At 31.5% G+C, this 25,305-nt stretch overlaps 2 protein-coding genes across 3 annotated transcripts in view; one reads left to right on the plus strand and one right to left on the minus strand.

Annotated features, from left to right (window-relative positions):
- The first annotated feature begins 1,077 nt into the window (after window positions 1-1,077).
- Window positions 1,078-5,527, plus strand: LOC134707917 (uncharacterized). Its single transcript, XM_063568080.1, has 2 exons — window positions 1,078-1,163; window positions 3,527-5,527. The coding sequence occupies exons 1-2, from the start codon at window positions 1,119-1,121 to the stop codon at window positions 5,228-5,230; spliced, it is 1,749 nt and encodes a 582-aa protein (XP_063424150.1). The 5' UTR covers window positions 1,078-1,118; the 3' UTR covers window positions 5,231-5,527.
- A 3,838-nt stretch (window positions 5,528-9,365) lies between these two features.
- LOC134707918 (uncharacterized) overlaps window positions 9,366-25,305 on the minus strand; it is a 35,363-nt gene continuing 19,423 nt past the window's right edge. The window contains exons 4-7 of one of the 2 annotated variants that reach the window (XR_010105785.1): window positions 25,102-25,284; window positions 23,933-24,113; window positions 10,063-10,179; window positions 9,366-9,522 (exon numbers count right to left, since the gene is read on the minus strand). Coding sequence is in view for 1 of the 2 variants with exons in the window: in XM_063568081.1 (XP_063424151.1) it covers window positions 21,337-22,014; window positions 23,933-24,113; window positions 25,102-25,284 (1,042 nt within the window). In the remaining variant the exon portion in view is untranslated. Of the gene's footprint in view, window positions 9,523-10,062; window positions 10,180-14,733; window positions 22,015-23,932; window positions 24,114-25,101; window positions 25,285-25,305 lie in introns of those variants that run through there. The other variant, XM_063568081.1, reaches the window with a different exon arrangement.

Consider the following 25,305-nt stretch of genomic DNA (forward strand, 5'->3'; position numbering starts at 1 on the left):
TATAGTAAGGAGTAATCCCTTAAAACGACGAATTTTGTATAATTCCTGTTTTTTGCAATTTGTTTTGACAAACTATAATAGATAGGTAGAATCTGTCCACTGCAAAAAAGGTCAGATAAACAAGATCTTAAAATATATTTGTTGAAAAACACCATTTGATGACTCCTTAATATCGGAGTTCGATTGCTTTAATATGTTGATTGCTGTTATCCAACTTTTAAATATGCCAATGATCGTCATTTAGCAGTTCAAGGTGGCTTCCCGTTATTTCAGCAATAAGAAATTTTTGTAGATGTTGCTTTCTTTATTTACATGTAAAATTTCTATTCATCTTAAATCATTTGTGAGATCAATGGCAAAATCAGAAAAAAATAATAAAACCTCGTCATGCAGGGCTAACTACTCCTATAAGGAGGCGTTCTATAATTGTTATTGAAAAAAGAAAGCAAAAAGATCTTCAAATTCTGATATACAATATGAGTACCAATGAGACAAACCTCAATCTAAATAACATTTTTTTTTAAGTTAACCCTTATAGGTCAAAGTACGGCCTTCATCTCGGGGTTTGACTCACACACAAAAGCATGTAATAAAGGGCACAGATTTTGAGGATATTTTTCAAAAACGATTTTTAATATCTATCATAGAGTCAATTAATGCATATAAATGTAGAGTCAGTTAAAGCATTCTATTTGTATGTTCTCTTTTGAGTCAACGCAGCCATATGTGTTGCGTTACTGGAATGAAATCACAAACGTTATACTAGATACCATACGATTATTTTTTTTATGTAAACCATTATATCTAACACATCAGCTTTTTTGCAAAGCATGGTCACATCTAGAATGGTAAAAGATGGTATTGAAAATTAACAAATAACGCCTTACAACTGTTTTGTTCTATGACTTATTTACATGTTTATAATAACTTTAGGATATATTTGTATGTTTTTGTCGAGTGTTGTTTTATTTTTTCTTCTTCCGTAACTTGTTTCAACTATAGCGGAAGAGCAGTACTTAAATAAAGAAAACAACAGTCATACTTTTTTGCATGACGTGCCGGATACTTATACATCCAGGTACATTTAAGGAATTTCTGAACAAAGGAGAGTTGTTTTGATGGCAGTTATTTTTCTTGATCTTTACATACACATTTATTTAAAGGTAAAAATCGTTTGTTATCTTTTATATTTACAAATCGATGCGTAAGCATAATGTCTTTTATTTAGGGCGAAGGCAGATCTGGTTAATTCTATACTGGGTAATATTGACACCGTAAAATACACATATATTGGTTTATTCGATTTTATGTGCAAATCTATATATGCGAGGGTTTATTTTACATTATTATTCATATTGTTTTACAGCGTTCAAACACAATTGGGATGGACTATCCACATTGTTCATTGAGTACATAATTTAAGAAGAAACACGGAATGTAAATGTTACTTTAAACACCCGAGTATATGTATTGACCTTGTGAAAAAAGGAGGATTGCTCTGATATCATTTAGTTGTCGTGTTATGTTGACATACATATTTAAAGGTAAAAATTGCTTATTATCTTTTATGTTTGGAAATTGATGTGTACGCATGACAAATTTTATTGGTTTCAATGCATTGTTACTGCTAAGGAAACACCTTGGAATATAAATGTATTAAGTTATAAATAGATTTTGTTTGCATACATATAACACATAAAGATGAAGTTTCTTTCATTTACATATATTTTGTATTATTATATGTAGTGATACAACATACCTATGCAGTTGGAAGTAAGCTTTCCTCGAAGGTTCATTGGGTACATTTTAAACATAAACACGGAATTATAATACATAAAACTAGAATTCAACAAAGTTATTTACTTTGGAAATCAATGTAAATAAACTCATCCTAGATACCAGGATTAAATGTTTTAGCACAGACGCGCGTTTCGTCTACAAAAGACTCATACATTGCAACCAACATAAAAAATATATGTTATCATTAATGACATTCTTTCATGTTGAATATGATCGTTTATTTAAATCGTCACAAAACTATATAAGGTTTATTGATCACGCTCCTGTACCGCGATGGATATTGTAATGGTCTCAATTCCTATGTCTGACCATCTGTCCAAAACACATCAAAAACCCAGAGACCGTTTGACAGAAGGTTGCATACTTGGTAGAATCAATTGTCATCATATCTTTCAACAATATTTTATCGTAATTTTGATTGTCCATTTCGTTTAAATAAAATAATTTTTAAATGAATTCTTGTATACATAATAAATGCAACTTCTCAAAACGATATCTTACGTTTGTTTGTCATCCTGTGTAGTTGACAATGTTGTATCACTATTCTTATCTTACCACTTTTACAGGAGTTATAAACTTTGACAAATTTGGAATACACAGGTATGATGACAGCTCGTAAAAGCAACTCAGCAGACTCCCTTTGACAGAGAGCTCTCATAATTGTCAAAATTGTTTGCTGCATTGAGTGATTTACCATATTATACTGTCTTTTTAATATGATCATTTCTACAATTGTTATTGGACCTTTTCTATAATAACATTTTGTGCAGGCAACTTCCCAGAGGTCATTCAGCAAAATCGTTTGCCCCAATAAGTTATTGACCATATATGACGCCAAATTGGTCTGACAAACTTTTATGGGAATATTGAAACTTACAGTAAGGTTTCTACAACACCTTCTGCTAACCATGTGATAATTGGTTTTATAGTTTGCAATTTGTAATGAATCAAAGAGGGTGTGTTCTGATTTATCTTATATAGATATAAATGCAGTACCCAAGTATAGCCAATGATAAAATTGAACTGCACAGGCGACTAAGACTTGTTCTTTTTATATATACATTTTGGTGTCACGATATCACAGTAGCATGGGTTCGAATCCCGGCGAGGGAGGAACCAAAAATTTGCGAAAGCAAATTTACAGATCTAACATTGTTGGGTTGATGTTTAGACGATTAAAGCAAATTTACAGATCTAACATTGTTGTGTTGATGTTTAGACGAGTTGTACATTTATATATATATATATGTAGTACGCCGCTAGATTAAAACTGACGTGGAAAGGTAACATATGGCCACCGAAAGCTCTTTTGTTGAGAGCCCAGGTGGTCGTGTGGTCTAGCGGGACGGCTGCAGTGCAGGCGATTTGGTGTCACGATATCACAGTAGCATGGGTTCGAATCCCGGCCAGGGAAGAACCAAAAATTTGCGAAAGCAAATTTACAGATCTAACATTGTTAGGTTGATGTTTAGACGAGTTGTATATATATATATATATATATGAGAGGCTTGCAGCTAAAAGATGGTTTCGAAATACTAAAGACTGTCTTCCCCAGGACTAGATTATCGCATCTTTTCTTGATAACATCGACAATTATGCTCAGGTTGTGTTCCATCAGTCGAAGTCCCCGTCCCGGCCTCTCGATTTACTGTCATCGTTCATAAAAAAATAATAGCCTATAGCTCTTTTTAAATTCAATATGACATACTTATAAATATTATTACAGATAAGAATGACTTCAGCCAGTGGACCATTATGTGATGTATGTGAAACCCAGGATGTGGTTATAAACGCCATTTGCTGGTGCCCTGAATGCGATGAAGGTCTATGCACATCATGCGAAAAGTACCATCGGGCTTCTAAATCCTCAAAAAATCACGAAGTAACTTCAGTGGGTGATTATCAACAATTACCGTCATCCATAGCAAATATCAAACAATACTGTTCTGACCATGAGGAAAAATATCAGCACTACTGTTCCCAACATGAGACCCTTTGTTGTCCGCTTTGTCTCACGTCAAATCACAGGAAATGTGATTTTTTAGCGATTGGTGAAATCATCAAAACGTCAAAGACCTCCGCACTTTTCGACATTATGGAACAAAATATCAAGGATATGAAAAGCAATCTAGAAAAAATAACAGACGATCGCAGGAAAAATTTGGAAGATATTCATCAACAACGACAGCAGTTCCTGACAGATATAAAAGAGATACGAGAAAAAATGAACAAACATCTAGATAAACTTGAACAAGAAGTGGAACAGAATATCCAAACTGCGGAACAAAAAGCCAAATCACAAATAGAAACACTTCTTTCAAACATCTCCGGCCATTGTAAAACAATAGATAAGCTACAGCAGAATATATCTGCGACTAAACATCTTGCCACTGATCTTCAGACATTTTTGGGCGGAAAAATGTTTGAAGCTGAGATTCAAAAGGAAGAGAAGGTCATGCAGTCTTTAATAGAAAAGGGAGATTTGCAACAAATAAACCTACAATGCAAAATTGATGATAAGTTGTCCAAAATACTGTCCTTGGCAAATATGGCAGAGATATCTATTATAACAAATCAACCCAGTATTACAATGACGACGGTTGGATATAAACAAGCTCAACAAATTGTACCGAAGATTTCAAAAACAATCAAAGACATCAATCCTACTTTACTAGCGAGATTTGAAATACCTAAACAGGGGAAAGCACCTGCAATCACAGGCTGCACTATCATGCCTACACAAAAAATTATCTTTGTAGATCAAGCCAATGATCGTCTTGTAATCCACAATGAAAATAATTCATTTCATAGTGAAATACCTGTATCACATTGGCCCATAGATGTAACTTGTATTGATAAAAATACCGTCGCTGTCACTCATAATGCAGAGCCTTATCATATAGAAATCATCAACATCGCCGATAGAAAGATTGTTAAAAGGATTAAAACGTCCAATATGTGCTACGGCATTTCACATATACAAGGTAGACTGATATATTATGAAACAGGAAGTGGTATTATAACAGCAGATATCACTGATGAAAGTACTGTCACCACAGTAGTTAAAGTCGATGGCGAGCAAACCTGGAACTATATTACAACATCAAAAGACAAGATATACCGTACAAACCAAATCAGAAAATCCGTCACATGCTACACAATCACAGGGAAGAAGCTTTGGAAATACAAAGACAAATCAATTCTTAAAGGGATTCATGACTTAACTGTTGATAATGATTCTAACGTGTATGTGGCATCCAAAGAGAATAGCAGTGTCGTCGTACTTTCACCAGATGGAAAGCACACTCGTCGATTTTTAGTAAAAGTAAATGGGATTAAAGACCCACTTGCAATATATTTTGACACAAGGAGAAATATTCTACTTGTTACTAACCTTAGAGGACCAGCATTTTTATACAAAATTAAATGACATATTTTTCTGTTTTTGTTGGTTGGAATATCAACAAAAACACTTAGTATTCTAAACGTGAGAAGGTGACATTACTTGAGAATTTGAAACGCACCGTGTTTACTCTGTTATTGTCGGTTTTGACGGTAGTATACTCTAACCAATAGCATGAATTGAATTTTGACTTGTTAACGACTTCATGCATGACTTTCTGTATATTTGATGTTGCATAAATTTTAACAAGTATGACATAACTTTGAACAGCGGTATACAACTGTTGCCTTTATGGGATCATTAAATATTCTCATTTAGACAACTTGTTTATACTTGAAGTAAATAAAAATGAAATCCAACAAATCTATACTAAAAAAAAAACTCGCCAAACTGTCAAATGTTTGTCTTTTCTTTTTCTATTGTCTGATTTAGAAGTACGGTCATGTCAGCATTATCATAATTGCACTTCGTTTATTTTTCTATTTTGATTAGCTGTTCGTTGATATCCAGTAAGCCAAAAAAGAAAAATTTGTAAGGGTTCCGCGGAACCCAATGTCTCGCCTATTTTTGCTGTAAATCGCAGGCTCAACAACAATGAGGAAAAAAATCAATAAAAATATTCCTCTTGTTACTATTTTATGATTGTAAGAAAATATAAGTCCATTTAAAGGTAAATTACAGAAAAAAACGGAGTAATCTTTTTACAAACTTTACTTCTGAATACAATCTTATGATCAAAAATAAGCTTCTGTCCAAGTTTGGTACAAACCCAGGATAGTTTAAGAAAGTTATAAAAATTTTAAAAACTTTAACCACAGAGTGAATGTAATGGTTCCATGAAGAAAAACTAAGTCCATTTAAAAGTAAAATATGGAAAAAATGGATTTATTTATTTACAAAATTTACTTCTGGATACTATCTTATGATCACAAACAAGCTTCTGTCATAGTTTGGTACAAACCCAGGATAGTTTAAGAAAGTTATTAAAATTCTAAAAACTTTAACCACAGAGTGAATGTTTTGTTTCCCCGCAGAAAAAACTAAGTCCATTTATAGTAAAATACGGAAAAAATAGAATTTAATTTTTACAAAATTTACTTCTGGATACTATCTTATGATCATAAACAAGCTTCTGTCAAAGTTTGGTAGAAATACAGTATAGTTTAAGAAAGTTATTAAAATTTCAAAAACTTTAACCACAGAGTGAATATTTGTTGACGCGGCCGACGACGACGGAATGTAGGATTGCTTAGTCTCGCTTTTTCGACTAAAGTCGAAGGCTCAACAAAAATCACAACAATACTAAACTCAGAGGAAAATCTAATCGGAAAGTCCATAAGCACATAGCAAAATCAAATGACAAAACACATGAAAAACGAATGGACAAAAACTGTCATACTCCTGACTAGGTACAGGCATTTTTAAATGTAGAAAATTGTGGATTAAACCTGGTTTTATAGTAAATGGAACCGTAAGTTGGCAGGAATTTTCCCATTATCTTAATCACAGCGCTTATATGTGGTTAGAAGCTATTTAGAAGTAAACACAAGTAAAAATTCAAACCAAACAAACCAAAACTGTTGTATATAGTTATCAAAAGTACCAGGATTATAATTTTATACGCCAGACGCGCGTTTCGTCTACATAAGACTCATCAGTGACGCTCAGATCAAAATTTGTATGTCATTCTTGCCATAGACGTAATTTATTCTTCCGCAAACAATATATGTCTCCAACAAAACATATTTAACCAAACATAAAATCTCCTAATACTTTTGAGTGAAATCATACATTACATCTAAATTTGAGAAAAGCCATATACAAGAGATTAATACTTTTGAGTGAAATCATACATTACATCTAAATTTGAGAAAAGCCATATACAAGAGATTGATTAGTCACTTGAAAGTTTTTTCTATGTGCGGTGGACTGTTAAATTGGGGGTCAAACCTCTTATTTCATAATAGAATAAGAAAGATCATAATATCATAAGGAACATGTGAACAAAATACCAAATTCCAATCCTTGTGTCTACTATGAATTTATTCGCTTACAGTACTTGAAAAACAGACAAAAACACAATAATCTGTTAACACAAAGATATGTCTCTCCTTTTTGTAATTTTGATAATGCAAATGTTGAAACTAAAATAGAAAAACTTTTAACATGTAAGTTATGCAAATATTCAAAGTCAATGAAACACCACTGAAAGTACATGGCTGAACAAACTCAATGGAAATGAAATGTGCCAATGCGAATACAACTGCATACCAAATACAATTTACTTATCTTAAGTTATTCCCTTTAAACAAACCTAAACAAAAACATTAACTTGTTATTTATGTAAAAGTTTCAAGGTCAATGAAAAATGATGAGGGTGTGTGGCTTCATAATCTCCATGGGAATACTAAAATTGAGAATGGAAATGGGGAATGTGTCAAAGCGACGACAACAACCCGACCATGGAACGTACAACAGCAGAAGGTAACCATGTGGCTTAAATGTAGCAAGAAACTCCCGCACCCGGAGGCGTCCTTTAGCAGGCCCCTTAAAATATATGGGAATAAGACTTGCAAAGGCCAATAAATTAGCATACCAAATATAATTCACTTAACATAAGCAGTTCATCTTAAACTGATTTTATCACATACTAATACATAGAAACTCAGCAAAATGTTTCAAAGTCAATAGCCATTGACTGAGAGGGTGTGGCCAAATTATCTCCATGGAAATGAGATATGCTAATGGTTATACAACTGCATACCAATTAACATTGCCCTTACACTTATGGTTCTCCTTGAACTGACATAATGACAAACTTAAAACATATAAACTTAGCAAAATTTTCAATTCAATAGACCATGACTAAGGGGATGGAGTCAAATAATCTCCATGGAAATAAGATATTCCAATGCTAAATTTCTTTATACACTAAATATAGATATGCAATCTGTTTCTCTAATGAATCTACTATTGAAATCAAATAAGCAACATCATTTATTTTTAAAAAACCTCCTGATTCTTGTAAATACTTCTAAACAACTAGAAAAAAGTTCTCATATTTTCATCAGCTACATAAACTGTAATTTTTTCCTTCATACGGAACACCTCAACATGACTTTTATCAAGTTATGAAATTAAATATTAGAATTTAATATAATTCTGATTAACTGATCATGATATGTTTTTGTTGTAGCTATAGTTGTTTATTGTCTTGTCGGATTGCTCTGTAGAGTAAAAGATTCTACTGTTTCAACCATCATCCCAGTTTTATTTCTAAAAAAAATTAAAAATAAAATGAATAACTAAAGAACTTTATCCATATCCATTTATTATGATCATACACATGGATTTAATGTTATTACAAGAATATCAATCTTATTAATATTTTAAACAATATGAAAAACTGTGTCCTAGCTTGCCCAACATGGAGAAGTATAGCAGGATCAAGTTTGTCTGTTTAAATCCCTTTCATTTTAAAGTCCTCCTCTGCTCTTAAATCATAGAAAGAAACTGAAATTATCAAGGATATCGCCAACCAATTAGTCAGAAATTCTGTGTTGAAATGAATCTACACAGATTTTGTCATAATTTAAAATTTAATGTAATACAAAAGTTTTTTTCTAAACGCTAAGGATTTTCTATCCCAGGAATAGGTTAGTTTAGCTGTATTTGACAAAAATCTTTATTGGTTGCTCTACAACTTAATATTCAATTTTGCAATTTTAACTTTTCAGAATCACCAATGAGACGAAATGCATGGCTGTCGTAAAAACTTTTATTCAAAATGGCATTAGAATGGCACCTGTAAATGCACATGCAATGAAATAAAAGACTTTACATAGACATAGACATTAAGATAAGCATCTACATCTAAAGCCTGTTCAGGATGAAAATATTGGTTGGTCACAGTGACCTACAATCATTTTATTGCAAGCCCCCCCACTACAATGATGTAAATGTCAATCAACATGATCTACACAGAGCATATGTTCATGGACAGCTGGGGTAAAGCAAAATGGTAAACTGGACAACTTCTTTAACAATAACATTAATGGCTACTCAGAATCCAGTGGCAAATATTAAATGCATATTCAGATATCGACAATTAAATGAAAATGAACAAATTAATAATTAATTTTGAAATACATTACATACAAACCTTCATTTGAATCATATATTAGGTTTAAACTACTGTAGCTGGTCAATGTTGTAACAATCAACATGCTGGAGATCCAAAACTGTGAAATCTTGAAAGAATACATCCAAAGTATGGCGATACTTTTCTCTGCGCCTTAACCGCACAAGAAACTTTTTTCCTGAAACAAAACAATCATTTCTGCATTTTTCAAATAGAATGTGCCATTAAAATTTTTTTTCCTTCCTAAGAGCTTGCAGTAAACTATGAACACTTGAGGAAGTTTTCATTATCGAAGTGAACTTGTTAGGTTCTGTGTCATTGTGGTCTCTTGTGGTAAGTTGTCTCATTGGCAATTATACCACATCTTCATGAGTGCAACAAAAAGCAATAAGTATTTTAAAATTACTCTTTCTTTCTACCACAATTGGAAAATTAATGCTGATATTTAAGTAAGAAAGTGCTAGGATAATAATAAGGTCACATATTGGTTCAGTCAAACCATGGCACAATTTATCATGTGATTAAAAAATGATTGTAAAAATGAAGGAACTATAAAAAAAATCTTATAATTAACTTAGGTGCTCTGAAAGGGGAAGAAATTACCGATCCACTATTTGCACTTGCCTTGTTGGCATGAAAAATAAAAATCTGGTTATATATTAAACTTGGATCATGTCTTTCTATGTAAGATTTTTTTTCTGTAGGTATTTTCACTTACCTTTCAATGTCTGTATTTTCTTTATAATCAAGACTAGCATGATACTGCTGTACAAGGTCTTTTCTGAAATGTCCTCTACTCTACAATTCTACTGGTATACTGCAAGTTCCATACAGTCTGTAATGAAACATTTAACATACTATAAATGTTTTAAATATAGCTTGTTATAGGTCGGACTCAGAAAATACATTTTTATTCTTTTTTTTATATTTCAAATTATAAATAGAGATTTTTTAAAGGGGAAAGTGTCATGAGTATTGTAACACATATAAAACTATAAAAAAAATGTATATTTAAGGCAGTATGTCCATGGCTTTTAATTCCCCCCTCTCCAAAACTGCTCAGTTCTTAGTGTGATTTTGTACTGGTGTGCAAATGGAACAATGATGTATTAAAACATTTGTTTTATCATTCATATCCTTGTAATGAGTATCTATGTATTTGAGATTATAAGATTTCTGAAGTAGCTACTAAAATAAATAACAATATGTATTGATGGATAAACAATGTTTCAATCTGACAAAAGGTAGATTTTTATGATAAGGTTTTAGTAATGGGTATATTGACAGACTTATAAAAACACTTTTCTTAGAAATTAAGGACCAATAAAAAAGCAAACTTATGTCCTTATAAGTTATGTTGCACAGTCTCAGCCTAGTCCTATATGACATTTTGGTCAATCAGAACATTAAAACCACCTTCCCACAATGCAACACAACTTCTAAATCAGTAAGTTTCAACATTTCAGAAGTAGTAATACTTCATAAATCTAACACATGCTGACATTTGTAAGATATATGTTCTATAATATAAAAATAACATTTACTAAATTATAGTAAACACATACCAACCAGGTTCTTTTTCTTGTAAACTGTTTTCTTTTTTACTCTAGAAATGGTATTTCATACATTAAATGATCATAAAAATGATACTTCCAGGATTTTCCAAATATCTTTGAAATCTCATCAAAACAAAACTGTTCTTTGAAACTGTTCTCTTTAACTGCCTACAATTTACATCTTTTCTGATGACTGGTTCAGTTGTCCTTTTTCTGTTCTGTTAGCTATTCAGATGACAAGGGAGAAAACTTTACCAAAATAATTGGTTACAGCTTTTACACTCTGGATGTTTTTTCTTTGTTCAATATCTTGTCAATCTGTTTTTCTGCTTTCTTTCAGGTCTTGATGAGGTCATAATATCAATGAATTTCTTTCTTAAATCTTATTAATAAACAAATTATCCTTCCCCAGCAACCATTAGCTGGATGAGGCAAATGAGAACTAAACAAGCTAAAGCTTTCAATACCAAATTTTATTCTGCTATTTGGCCATTTTTTCACACATGCTAAAATTTGTCTATATTGAGTTGCAGTTCAATAACAAAAAACTCACTGAATGTCCAAACATATTATTTGATGACAATGCTATCAAAAAAGTATTACAGATGATGGAGCATATAAAATCATTTGGAAAATAGAAGACATAGAAATTTCAACAAGAACAAGAACCAAGAGTATCAATATTTTTTATTAATGTTTTTTTCTATGAACTTTGTGATTGGTATTCTTTTTGGTATCTCTAAGGCTAGCAATCAAGGTATCTTAATTACATGGTTCAGAACACATTCAAAACACCACTGGATTTTGCTTCTGAAAATCCTGACAAATAAGAGATTATGCAAGATAGTTAATAAAATACCTATCTTATTGTCTTGTTGCAATAAATATATGATAGAATTGAGAATTGAAATGGAGATTGTGTCAAAGAGACAATAACCTGAACCACCAAAGAGCAGAAAAGAGTCCCAAGTTTGCTTCATGAGTAATCTCAGTAGAGTTATAATCTGTCTCCAGAAACTATAATCATTACAGCTAAGAAACAATGAATAATGAAATAACAGGCTTTGATTTTCGAATAAAAACACATGCGACACAGCCAAAAGGCCATTGCTTTTTGAAAGCATAATTATATTGTTTATAAGAAATTGTCTAGATCTTTTTGCCATACCTTTTGATGAAAGCATTCACTATAATAGAGCTGAGTATGGCTTCATTTACTGTCCTCTCTGTCACAAGAACAATCTTTCAATCTGGCAAAATTGATCATCAAAAGTCAACAAGATTTTATACATCATTTAAGAAATATTAAACAAATTTGAAGATATTTGTTCACAAACACACTGAACAGTGTCAGTTAAATTAAGGATGAAATACCATAACACCAGCAGAAGAATCCTTCTTTGATCTTGATATAATCAAACACCTGATTGTGTATTCAGAAATATTGGTAGTTTACACAATCCTTAAAAACTTCATTTACAAGATGAGCATGATCCTTAGTATTCCCAAAACTAAACTGAAATTATTTCCAAAATTATAAATGGCTGATGATACAGGTTTCAACTAACTCAGACAAATTTGACCCTAGTATTTTGCTTTTATTTTTATGTCCCTTTTGGTAATACGGCTCTTCAACTGATTTGTTGGTTCTTATTCATCCTTGGCTTTCAAATATTCAGCTTTTAGCGTTCCTGATGACCATAAATCTAGAATAGCATTTAGCCTTTGGAGGCATGAAATTGATAAAGTGTTGCTTTGATATTTTTTTTTATCTAGTTATACTAAGTTATACTAATACTTATTTTCTATGCAAACAAATATGCAATTTGACTATCACAAGAAATGACCAATAGATTGATTGAAGACTGCATAGCATCCAGCATTGAGCAGTAAATATTACATGCCTATTCAGGAAAACAATTTAGTAGAGAGACAATTTAACCCTTCTTTTTACTAGACCTACACATTCAGTCTCAGATTAAACTCCTAGTTACAATGTACCGTATAGCGGGTTATTTTCGCGGGTGTAAAATTTCGCGATTTTCATTGAACAAGGTATACGAAATATTTTGGCGGTTATTATTTTGGCGGATTAAAAACTTGTATTCATACCTTTGTATGCACACCTTTAATTTGGCGGAACTTATTTTGGCGATTTTGTTGTATCCGCGAAAATAAGCGAAAATTTGCACCCCGCGAAAATAACCCGCTATACGGTATATACTAGGTCAATAGGTGTCAGCCCTGGTCATTTAGAAGCAACTATCAATTCTAAAGTATATGATTTGATCCATATTGGGATAAACATGCTACCATGAGATCAAAGAGAGTTTTCTAGAGAATGAAATATACATTATTAAACATTTAAAGTGTTATAAAATAAACTGATATATTTTGTGAATGGAACTGTTGCATCATTACAGTGTAAAAGCCATTTTCTTTACAAAGTCTGATATTTTCTGCTTACAAGCAGCAATTAATTATGATCAATAACAAATCATAATATATCAAAAACATTGATATGAGACTAAATCGTTGTATTCACACACACACACACAGGAGGTTTAATATGGTACTTTTACATCTTTCAAAGATGGTTGAGTGCTGGAAAACTTCCATTGAAATTCCAATCTCCATCTTGTTCTGCCATCAGTCATGTCAGTTGAAATTACATCACAAAAGTCTAACAACTACCGAAGAAATATTTTCCTGCATTTTTTAGAGAACATACCATTATGTTGTTGTCTGTTGTAAATCTTATATTATTCAACAAATCTGTATTCACAGATTGGAAATATGTATCTATTTAAATGTTAATGATCATAGAATAAAATTGTTTTCACACATTATCAGATTAAAGGTATATTCCTCAATCTTTTGATGCAACATATATTTTGCTATACATTAAAAGTTAGATGTAATTATTTTTTTCTTTATTCAGTCACTAAAATGCATAACTCTAGGAAAGAAATCCAGTCAATTATGAAAAATAAGAAATCTGGTGTCATCACCCCTCACTACTTCTTTCTTAATAGATAATAGAAAAGTATTAAATAGTATTTTCTAGAGAACTAACTGAAATTTTTAATGTTAAAAAAAGATTTCAGGTACCATATACACATGATACACAAATGACACAGACCAACAATATGTCTGTTACGATCTGAATTTCATGGAGAAGAAAAAATATAAGTGACCCAACACCTTGTGTGGTGATTGTGTGGTAGGGTAAAAACGAGTTGATACCGCTAGGTATTCACAGTCATCTTGAAAAAAATTAATATGTCGACAATAAAGACAACAACACTCATGTTTTTTACCGCATAGTGTCTGTTTATTGGGTCTACATGTTACGCCTAGTAGATAGGCATCATCAGGACAATTTTACAAAGAAATATGACAGTGAAGTATGAATTTTGCCGTTTAGCCGTTTAACCGGAAGTGTAAGTTTCATAATAGTAGTTATGGCGACTGAATTTCATGGTTTGAAAGAGTTCTCTGCCAGAATTCTCTACAGAACTTATCACAACACATCAAAGTTGAAAGAAAAAAACTAGAAAGTAAAACCACTTCGCATCATAAAGGTCAAGCATCACAAACAGATACTGTTACTTCTTGCATTTTCAGATTTGAAATCTGAAAGTAATTAGAAATTTTTTTGGCTGAAAAAATACAACAATGAGGAATTATTTGACGATGCTTAAATCCAGTTTTCCTAATATTTTATTCTTTTAATGAGAAAACTAAGCCCATGAGTATTAAGATCTTCTCTTAAATTACATAGCGCAGTCTCAGCCTTCTCATATTTTCTTAAATAGTGTCTACACCAATCAAAATGGGACTTTCTCACACTTGAAAATAATTTCTGACGTGGCACTTAATACTGACAGATCATCTCTTCTTCCTTGAATTTTCTGAATATTCACAGTCTGGTTTAATCTTCACAGCTTAAAATATGTACATAACTCATTGTCTCATTTAATCCTTTAAGGATAACCTCCAATTCTTTAATATCCCTAAGAAATCCATGTAAAACACTATATAAATGGTTTCAGAATATTTCTGTTTCTTTCTTCCAAAGGTGCAAGTTTAAATCCTCTCACTTTTTGTTGATTCAACCACCTTGATATGTACAAAGTTATTTTCCTGATTCAAAATTCCAACTGCGCTGCAATTGGACTAGTGGAGTTGCAAGTTGCAATTAGGAATTACCGCAAACTACATAAATCTTTTGTATTTCCATATAAAATATAAATTGAGTATAAGTAATTTACTATTCAGATTGACAGTTTTCATATATTCTTTTTTAAACAAAAGTTTTTCTACAAAATTAGGTGCAATTAGAAAATAAGGCTAACATACATGTGTCAGAATGAGGTTGACACCAGAGTTTTAGTGAATGAGATTGACATCAAAGTGTCAGAGAATGAGGTTGACACAAGTGTCAGAGAATGAAGTTGACACCAGTGTGTAAGAGAAGGAGTTTAAAAACGTCTTGTTAGAGAATGAGTTTCACACACCAAAATGACAGAATGAGTTTGATACCATTTTTATCAGAGAATGACATTGACACCAGCATGTAATAAAATGATGTTGACACCAGAGCGCAAAAGAATGAAGTTGACACCAGTGTGTCAAAGAATGAGGTTGACACCCAAGTGTCAGAGAATGAGGTTGACACCAAAGTGTCAGAGAATGATGTGGACACCAAAAATTCAGAGAATAAGGTTAAAACCAAAGTGTCCGAGAATGAGTTTGATACCATGTGTCTCAGAGAATGAGGTTGACACCAGCATTTATGAGGATGGTGTTGACACCAGAGTGTCAGAGAATGAGGTTGACACCAGAGTGTCAGAGAATGAGGTTGACACCAGCATTTATGAGGATGGTGTTGACACCAGAGTGTCAGAGAATGAGGTTGACACCAGCATTTATGAGGATGGTGTTGACACCAGAGTGTCAGAGAATGAGGTTGACACCAGCATTTAGGAGGATGGTGTTGACACCAGAGTGTCAGAGAATGAGGTTGACACCAGCATTTATGAGGATGGTGTTGACACCAGAGTGTCAGAGAATGAGGTTGACACCAGCATTTATGAGGATGGTGTTGACACCAGAGTGTCAGAGAATGAAGTTGTCACCATAGTGTCTGATGAGTTTGATAGCTTTGTGTCAGAGATCTATTTTTCATTTTAAAGGTAGATAAATAATGAAAATATTTTCTTGTTTGTAGTATAAGATAACTATTTTTATTAAATGCAACAAGCAAAACACATTTAAACAAGCAAGCATAAGAAAATAGGTAAATTCAAAGGGCATGTTCAAGGTACAATGATTTTGAAAGGTTGGAATACACCTTGTAAAAATGGAGTATATTGGTCGTTAGTGTAAATTTAAATAAACAAACTTGTCAAATTTTTATCATGAATGATTGATCTTTAGAGGATGAAAGTCTTCCAACCCTTCAAATCTTAACATTTTGTTTTGAAACAAAAACCTTCAGGTGGGTGATACAATGGTTAAAGTAAATTCTGAATTTAATAATTTTAAACAGATTTCATAGGAATAACAACACATAATAAATACAAATACATAAAACTTGAACATATATGTAATATATTTGTAGACATATAAGTAAATTTTGCACCATGATAATACATCAATCATAAAGCATGAGTCTTCTATTGCATTCTTCTTTAAATTTCAAAACTAAAGAGGGAATTTCAAATAACTTAAGCTCCATAAAAATTCATTCTCTATGAAAAATTATTGAAAATATTGTGCTAAAAGAAAAGCCCTTTTACAAAAATAAAAAACAAAAATTAACATAGAAAAATCTACTGGCCTCATTTTGAAATCTAAAAAAGCTACAGTTAATCCTTTAAGGGGGATCTCATTGGGGGTTCTGATCCTAGATCCCGCTTACTGTTTTGTCAGATTCCTGTATCCCCATTATACTATGTACGTAAGCAAATCTCAATTTTTTGTAATTTCCTGTTTTCACGGCACAATAATTTGACTATCCCGTTTCACGCTTATAAAAAATTGACAATCCTGCGTCAGACTTAGAACCCAATGAGACTCACTTTAAGCACATTAACACTTTCACTACTGATTTATAATATATATTTACTAAAAGTTGATCTCTGACATGAAAATCTGATAGTGAAACATAATGTTGTATTCTATTTTGAAAATGAAATATCTATTGCTGTATGAAAAACTTTATTCATATTGATAAAAAAAACTAAAAAAAACTCAGTCTCTTGCAAAAGACTTCTAATAATTCAAACGAACATAATCAGTTTAAAAATAAGCAAAAGGAGACATTTCCATATAACATGAAACTTTTTTTCTTCAGCAAAATTATAATGAAAGAGAGCAACAAGAAAAGTTTAAACAAACATTCTCTAAAAGCTTACTGATGTCTGAAGCATAGTACATTTTGTAATAGCAAGAGAAAAGTCTACAAAATATTTCTAATCAACACGAAGATATTCTATATTTGTAAAATATGCATTATACCCAATTTAGTTTTCATGTAGTTTTATGTAAACTTTTCATTTATAAAGGGGTTTGATATAAAATATATGTACCGGTATGCATGAAGCTAATAGCAATGAATGATTTTTTTTTTATCATTTTCCTGATGTCCAAAGTGAAGATAATGAATGATCATATTTACCACAATTACAAACTAATAAATACCTATTGAATTGTATTTCAGGGAAAAGTTATATTCATGAAGAAAAAAAGTTTACTACACAGAATCATATAACAAAACAATCAATGGCATCCTATTCATGTAATAAAGCTGATAAAATAAAAATAAATAATAAACTTGGCCTTCAGCCTCAGTAAATACAAGGATTTGTATAGTCTAACTATACAAATCCTTGGTAAAAATCACATCATGAAATTTTAAGACATGTATTTCAAATTATAAGACATTAATTAAAAAGAGTGATATGTGACTTGTATGTCTAAATACTTTATGTAAGATATTTAACAACCATAGGGCTTACATTTTTGGGCCAAAAAATTTACTTCCATTCAAGGTTTCAATGAAAGAAATTCCAACAAAAAAAATTAATCTGTGTCCTGAAAAATCGGAGATTCAAATACCACTGGAAACAAATACATCATCACTATACAAAATCTATGCACATCAACTGAAATATATGAATGCCAATGGATGTTGAATTTTAACATAAAATGTCTTCATATAGCGTATGAGTTCTGGATTTCTTCTGAAGCTTGAAGACTGGAAAGATTTTTCCTGGATAAAAGCTCTGTTACAGTTCCTTCTCTTGCAAAAAAGTAAGAAAAAAATTAACACATCTAAAAAAGTATGATTTTTCCATGAGTGATTCTTATTCATTCTAACACAAGATTTAAATTGATAATAAAATATTTTTCTTGTTATAGATTCATTTGACAAGAAAATATCATGATTGTAATGTTTCAGCACAATTTTTTTAGATATCTGGGAATCTGCCTTGTTTCCATCAAATTTCTTTTTCCTTCACAGTTTCAATCATTGTTTCCAGCAAATAATATTCAATCATTTATTATATCCAAAACTCTTTCCATCTTTGTGTCCACCAAAATAACCTTTGCCATCTGACATTGATTCCATTAAAGACTTTTTCCATCAGGATTTCTGTCAAATACCTGTTTCCACCAAATAATCTTTTCCATCACTGCTTTCTTTAAAATAAATTTTTCCGTTAATGTTTCTATCAAATGGCTTTTTCCATCTCTATTTCCACCAAATTATCTTTTTTCAATCACGACTTCCGTTAATTAACCTCTTCCATCAATGAATTATTTCCATTTAATTATTTTTTTTAAACATTGTTTCCAATAAAATAACCTTTTCCATCATGGTCTCAATCATATTTACTTTTTCCAACACTGTTTCCATCAAATAACTTTTTCAATTCCTCCTTCCATCAAATAATTTCTCCGAAGTGGTTTCCACCAAATCACTTTTCAGCTGCTTTTTTCCATCGTGCTTTCCAACTAGTACATTTTCCAACACTGTTTCCATCAAATAACTTTTTCAATCCCTCTTTCCATCAAATAATTTCTTCAAAGCGGTTTCCACCAAATCACTTTTCGGCTGCTTTTTCCATCATGGTTTCCAACTAGTACATTTTCCATCACTGTTACCATCAAAATTTTTTTTTTAAGATGTTTCTACCAAATTGCTCTTTCCCCTTGCTTTTTCTATCAAACAATTTTTCAATCATTGTTTACATCAAAAAAAAAATTCAATAAATAATTATTTCCATCAAATGAATTTTTACATGATGGTTTCCACCAAATTACTTATTCCTTTGCTTTTTCCATCAGTTTTTCAAAAAAATATCATTTCATCATTGTTTTCATCTTTATATTACTTTTTCCACTCACTCTTGTCATGAAATTTTTTTTTTCCCTCAATAGTTGTTTCCATCAAATAACTTTTTCAATCCCAGTGTTTAACAAATTACTTTTTTCAATCCCAGTGTTTCCATCAAATAATTTCTCCAATATGGTTCCCACCAAATCACTTTTCTGTTCCCTTTTTCATCATTGTTACCATCAATTATTTTTTCCATTACCTGTTTCCACCAAAATAACTTTTTCCATCTCAGATCCAAAATTAGTTTTCCCTTGTTACTTTGATCAAACAATTTTTCCATCATGGTTTCCACCAAATTACTTTTTCTTTCAAACTATTTTTTGCATCTCTGTTTTCATTTAATTAATTTTGACCATCACTCTTTCCATCTAATGACTTTTCCCATCATTGTTTCCACCAAATAACTTATTCCATCACTATGAAATATGTCCAATTCTGGTAAACTATCCAATTCCTGTATGTTCTATAAAGTAATCAAAACCACATCTAGAAGAAATTCTACAACTTCTTCGACAGATTCATTTTCAAGTTAAAGTTAAATTATTTGATATGCTGACAAAGCCTAAATTCTTCATTTGAATTGATGTGTCCGATGGTTGTAGCTTGTTATTATTAGATGAACTATTTGAAAATTACCTTTCGGACTCCAATCTTATATCACGCCTTCAAATTGCATGCCAAACTGTATGTTACATCAAGTAGCAGAACATCTATAGCACTTTGCAGCTTCTTTTTCTATATCATGGTTGGAGGCGGAAATTGATGTAAGAATACAAATTGACCCCAAAATAATGTCAGTGCCAATAATCCAACGGTTGTTTTTTTTAATCTACTGCCACCAGTTCGTCATTTTTGTATCCTAAACTTTGGCACTTTAAATGTGGAAGATTTGTTTTGACCCATCAATTACTAAAATCACAAGGCAAATTGACAAAATTTCGGAAGCTTGATATAAAACTCAAATTGTATACGGTATATCAAATAATGAACCACTCTAAATTATTTCCCTCTAAAAAACTAAGAGTTAGTTATATATGTAAGTGTCTTCTTCAAACTACTATAATTGGATCCAGTTTTCTTGAATTACATGCCACCATTCTATGAAATGCATGTGTTTGAATCTGCATTACTGTAAATATTTGTAGATTCTGATGTCATGTTGACTGTCTGATTCTGGAGGAAAGGCTCTTCTATAAAAAGTTACAAAAGTACTTCTTTTTTCAGTTCATTGTTATGAGTTCCTAGATCAAACCCTTCTTCATGAATATTTTGCTTTTTTGCTTTCTGGTTTTGACTCTAAATTCCCCAAAAAATCTTTAAAAGCGTCATTTTTATAAACAGTAATCAACAACATGGGGTATCTGCCAGTTTGATGACTGTCATTCTGTAATCTTTAGATATATCTGTTATCAAATACTGGTGCTTCAACTGTTCGCTATAATAGCAAGTCTGTGTTCATTCCAACTTCCATTCCTACAGTCTGCCATCTTGGAATATAGCTTCTAATATAATAACATCCAAACAAAAAAGTATCTTTCTATTGCACTATTGCTGATGAAGTTCATTTCATATATATATATTCTTTATAGACTTCTGGCATGTTTTTATTCTTTATAGACTTCTTGCATGTTTTTATTCTTTATAGACTTCTGGCATGTTTTTATTCTTTATAGACTTCTGGCATGTTTTTATTCTTTATAGACTTCTGGCATGTTTTTATTCTTTATAGACTTCTGGCATGTTTTTATTTTTTATAGACTTCTGGCATGTTTTTTTCACTTGTTCAAATATATTAATGTGTTATAGCATACTCTGGTTCAGTTGAATCAAAGACAATCAGGTAGAAACAGCTATGCAAATTTTCTACTAGGATTTCTGACTTTAAATTTACACCTTATTTCAAATTTAGTGTATATTAAGCTTTATATATCTTTGCTTCTATTTCTGGTCTATCTAAGGAAAACATTTGAAAATGTACATAAAGGTGAAAAAATTCTAGTCTAGTGTCCAATGAGACAGCCATGTTTTACATCTTCATTAGAAATTCTGGTTTGGTCATCATTATTTTGTTCCTCTGGACAGTTCTGTTCAATGTGTTCCTCCAACCATCCACAATAGTTCCACATGGATTTAATCCATCAAGCAATTTGTCCATTCGATACTTGGTCTTGTTTTTTTCTCTCTTGCAGAGGTGGGAATGAATAAATGGTGTTAGTAACTTCTGTCGAGTGTTGACCCCAGTAATGGTATGGTTGATCTGTTTCAGCAGACGATGGAGACTGTCCTGCATTTCGGCGTAACTTTTCTCAAACCTGAGTGTGTATGTCTTTCGAAGCTTTTTATTGTTAGCATTATAATCTTTAAGACTCATGGTTGCAACCGTACCAAAAACCACATGACAATTATGAATTTTTAATGCCGCCTCTGTCTGTCTCATCTGGCTATAGAATGTATCGAACAGATTTCGATCTTCAAATATAGTTTCCTCGTAACCAGGTGATGTGAGAGTTGTCAGAAGGTCAGGTATACCTGTAATGAAGTAAACGGTCTTGTGACCTGGGATTTCTGAAGCTCTTTGACATGCTTCATTGGTCAATTGGGAAAGAATGGCGCCAGGAACCAGATGAAATTCATCACAATCAAGTCCAACGTGTAAATCTCTTCCTCCGATGCAGGCATAGATCAAAGTTGTATCTTTAAACATCTAAAATAACAAGCATTTTTTTCTTAGGATCTTATACATAGTACTGTGGATTTATTAGATACCAATTCTCAAGGATTTACAAATTTTCTATAGGCTTCAATACAAACTTTGACAAAACCAAGAAACCAAATAGCCATAAAATTTGATTTTTACCTTAATTTACAAAGAATTGGTTCCCATGTAATAATTGAATCAACAGCATATTAAAGTTTATAAAACTTCTCATATTACCATGTATTACTACAAATTATTTAAATTTCTGAAAATATATATATTAAGCATTTGTCAAATAAAGCTGCATGCATATAAGCATGTCATTCATAAAACAGATAATAAAGAGGAAATGCTCCTATTTTCCCCTGTTGAGCAATATATGTACATTGGCTCCTGCCAAAGATAAAAGAAAACTTATACATGGCATTTGTATATTTTCTATTCTAAGCATCTTCTGGAAGTAACATTTCAAACAAGTGTTAGTGTCTTATTTAGGAATAGTCAGTTTTTTATTTCCCCATCTTATAGCAAACAAACCCATATAAAATAAACGAAAGATGTGGTATGATTGCTGATGAGACATATGTCCACCAAAAAGATGTATGTTTCAAAAAATTTGCATAAAATAATGAGAGAATAACTCACACCTAAGGCTGGTGATTTTTTTAAAATAACTTTTATTTTTCATTTATTTGTTTTTAATGTTAATAAACCTGTTTAAATAAAATTCAAATTACTTAATGCACAATGAAATATGAAAGTTATATAACAAATTCCACATGCAAATTTAATATAAAAGACCAGTCCAAAAACTACAGTAGTTCATTATAAAACAGATTTGGATTAATAGTACTGCATAACAAACAGAAACACCAAACAAGATAGAAAGCAAGTGTGAATAATTATTATCTATAAAATTCAGTTATTTCATTTATGTAAAAGTTTGATAGATTGGTCCTATTTATGTAAATTTTTTTACATAACACTTTAACATGATAATCATAAATTATTCAATTAAAGAAAGGGAAAGCTATACCTATATATCAAATGATAGGATTTCCTTGAACTTTCACTATCAATTTTAAACTATCTGAGTTATATCAAAAGCTTCCATCTTTTTCTTTTTCCCAACAAACTTGAAATTAATCCTATTTTTTGTGTCCCTTTTGTAATTTAAAGGGAAGGTTTGATTTTTCTTATGAGTGTATGCTATATCTTTAATAAGATAAGAAAAGAACACTATTCCATATTTAATTTTCATGCTCAGTGAACCATAAAATCTGGGTCAAATCTAGAATTTTGCATATGCACTTTAAACAATTATTTCATATTGAACTTATGTATAAAAGTTGATGTGAACCAAGAATACCTGATACAAAAAAAATATCCTATTGGGAGGACTATTGAAGACAGAAGAATGTACAAAAGCACAGTTTAGAAAACATCTTGCACCATTTATAGTTTGCTGTGCATAAAACTCACTGTGATACATATGACATACCACATGTGTTAATATGATAAAAGGTCTCCCCAATGTTGAAGGATATACCGTATAGCGGGTTATTTTCGCGGGGTGTAAATTTTCGCTTATTTTCGCGGATAGAACAAAATCGCCAAAATAAATTCCGCCAATTTAAAAGTGTAAATGCAAAGGTAATGTTAAAAATGTTGAATCCGCCAAAATAATAACCGCCAAAATTTTTCGTATACCAATTCAATGAAAATCGCGAAATTTTACACCCGCGAAAATAACCCGCTATACGGTATGATCTTCTCTTATTTTATTGGATTATTCCTGGCATACCATTTCCTTTATACATTCCATTACCGTACTCACTTTCTATACAAACCTGCATTATATCTCTTCACAGACCAGGATTTCCCTCTTGACCAATACTCACGGTTAAATGTGTTTAGTACTCACCAGTTTATCTCTGTTGAATTGAGCATCTGACGGTGTGCACCGTAGCCACTGTGGAATTTCCTCTTCTAAATCATCGTAATATTCATTAAAGTCAGTATCTAGACCACTGTCTTCATCATCACGATGGGATTTCTGTGAGACCTTACCACTATCTTTTGTCTTTAATTTCTTCCTATCTGGGCTGTCAGGGTAAAAATTGGTTTGAAGAATATTTCATCAATGTAACAACGGTATGCATGTAAATTGTTTGGAAATTTAAAACTGACTAGAATAATGTTGTAACACTGAAATTTTAACAAAATAAATTAAACAATAATTCATTTGCCTTTTCAAAGCTCTGAAATAAATTCATTCTTTGTACACATAATGGGATTCAGGAACACTCCTTTTTTTTAATTCAAACTTGCAAATCTCATTATACCCTCAGAATACCATGAGTAAGACTATTAGATCTATCTGAATACAAGATCTTTTATTTGCAATTGAACAATTGCTGAAAAATTGAAATAATCCATAAATAATGGAACATAAGCCATCCTTTCCTGGGTCACATGTTATGCAGATTCTACTAAATGTGTAACAGTTAATATTTGAGCTAAGGGGAAAAAATCATAATAATAATTCAAAAAAATATGTAATTATCTCCCCTTTATTAAAAAACCCCAGATACATGTATATGCAAATATCAGATGAGATGAGAGTTGAGTATAAGATTACTGTGTATGGCTTATTTAAAACACTATGAAATCACAAAAAAAACTAAATGCATGGCTGGGCAAATTCAACATGTATTAGAATTACAATAAAAGTGTCAACACTTATTTCATGTATTTCTATATAAAATAAAGGAGAAGGAGTAAATTTTTAATGAAAACCAGTGAAGAATTTTTTTTTTATTTGATTTATAATGGCATTCACAAAATTATAATTGGCAATACAAAATCCTGGACTGGCACCTAAATACAGATATCTGAGCTTGCTGCTCAATGAAATGCAATAATGTTTTAAATTTGATAACACAACTAATGCATGGAATATTTTTATTTATAAGGCTCTGTAGTATCAATTTTACAGAGTTGTACTATACTGTCAAGGCCACTTTAAACAAACTAAAGGGGAATAAGATTTGTCTTAAAAATATAATATTTTTTGTATCATAAAACTCAAACCTGTTGGTATGACGTTTGTCTCTGCTTGACTTGTTGTCTATATTATGTGTGTCTCTGGATCTGTCATCATCTCTCCTCCTTTTATCATTATTGTCATAATCTGTTCTGTTGGCTTTTCTGGAATCATCCAGTAATCTGTCTCGATTATCTCCCTTGGATTTTGAAGAATCATTTCTTCTTGTCCTGTTGTGTTAACGAACAATT

The sequence above is a fragment of the Mytilus trossulus genome, chromosome 2 (genome assembly GCF_036588685.1).
Source record: "Mytilus trossulus isolate FHL-02 chromosome 2, PNRI_Mtr1.1.1.hap1, whole genome shotgun sequence".
Classification (NCBI taxonomy): domain Eukaryota; kingdom Metazoa; phylum Mollusca; class Bivalvia; order Mytilida; family Mytilidae; genus Mytilus; species Mytilus trossulus.

Coding starts and splice junctions, on each gene's coding strand:
- LOC134707917 (XM_063568080.1), top strand. CDS start 1,119: ATGGCAGTTATTTTTCTTGATCTTTACATACACATTTATTTAAAG. Junction 1,164..3,526: donor ACATACACATTTATTTAAAG/GTAAAAATCGTT, acceptor ATATTATTACAG/ATAAGAATGACTTCAGCCAG.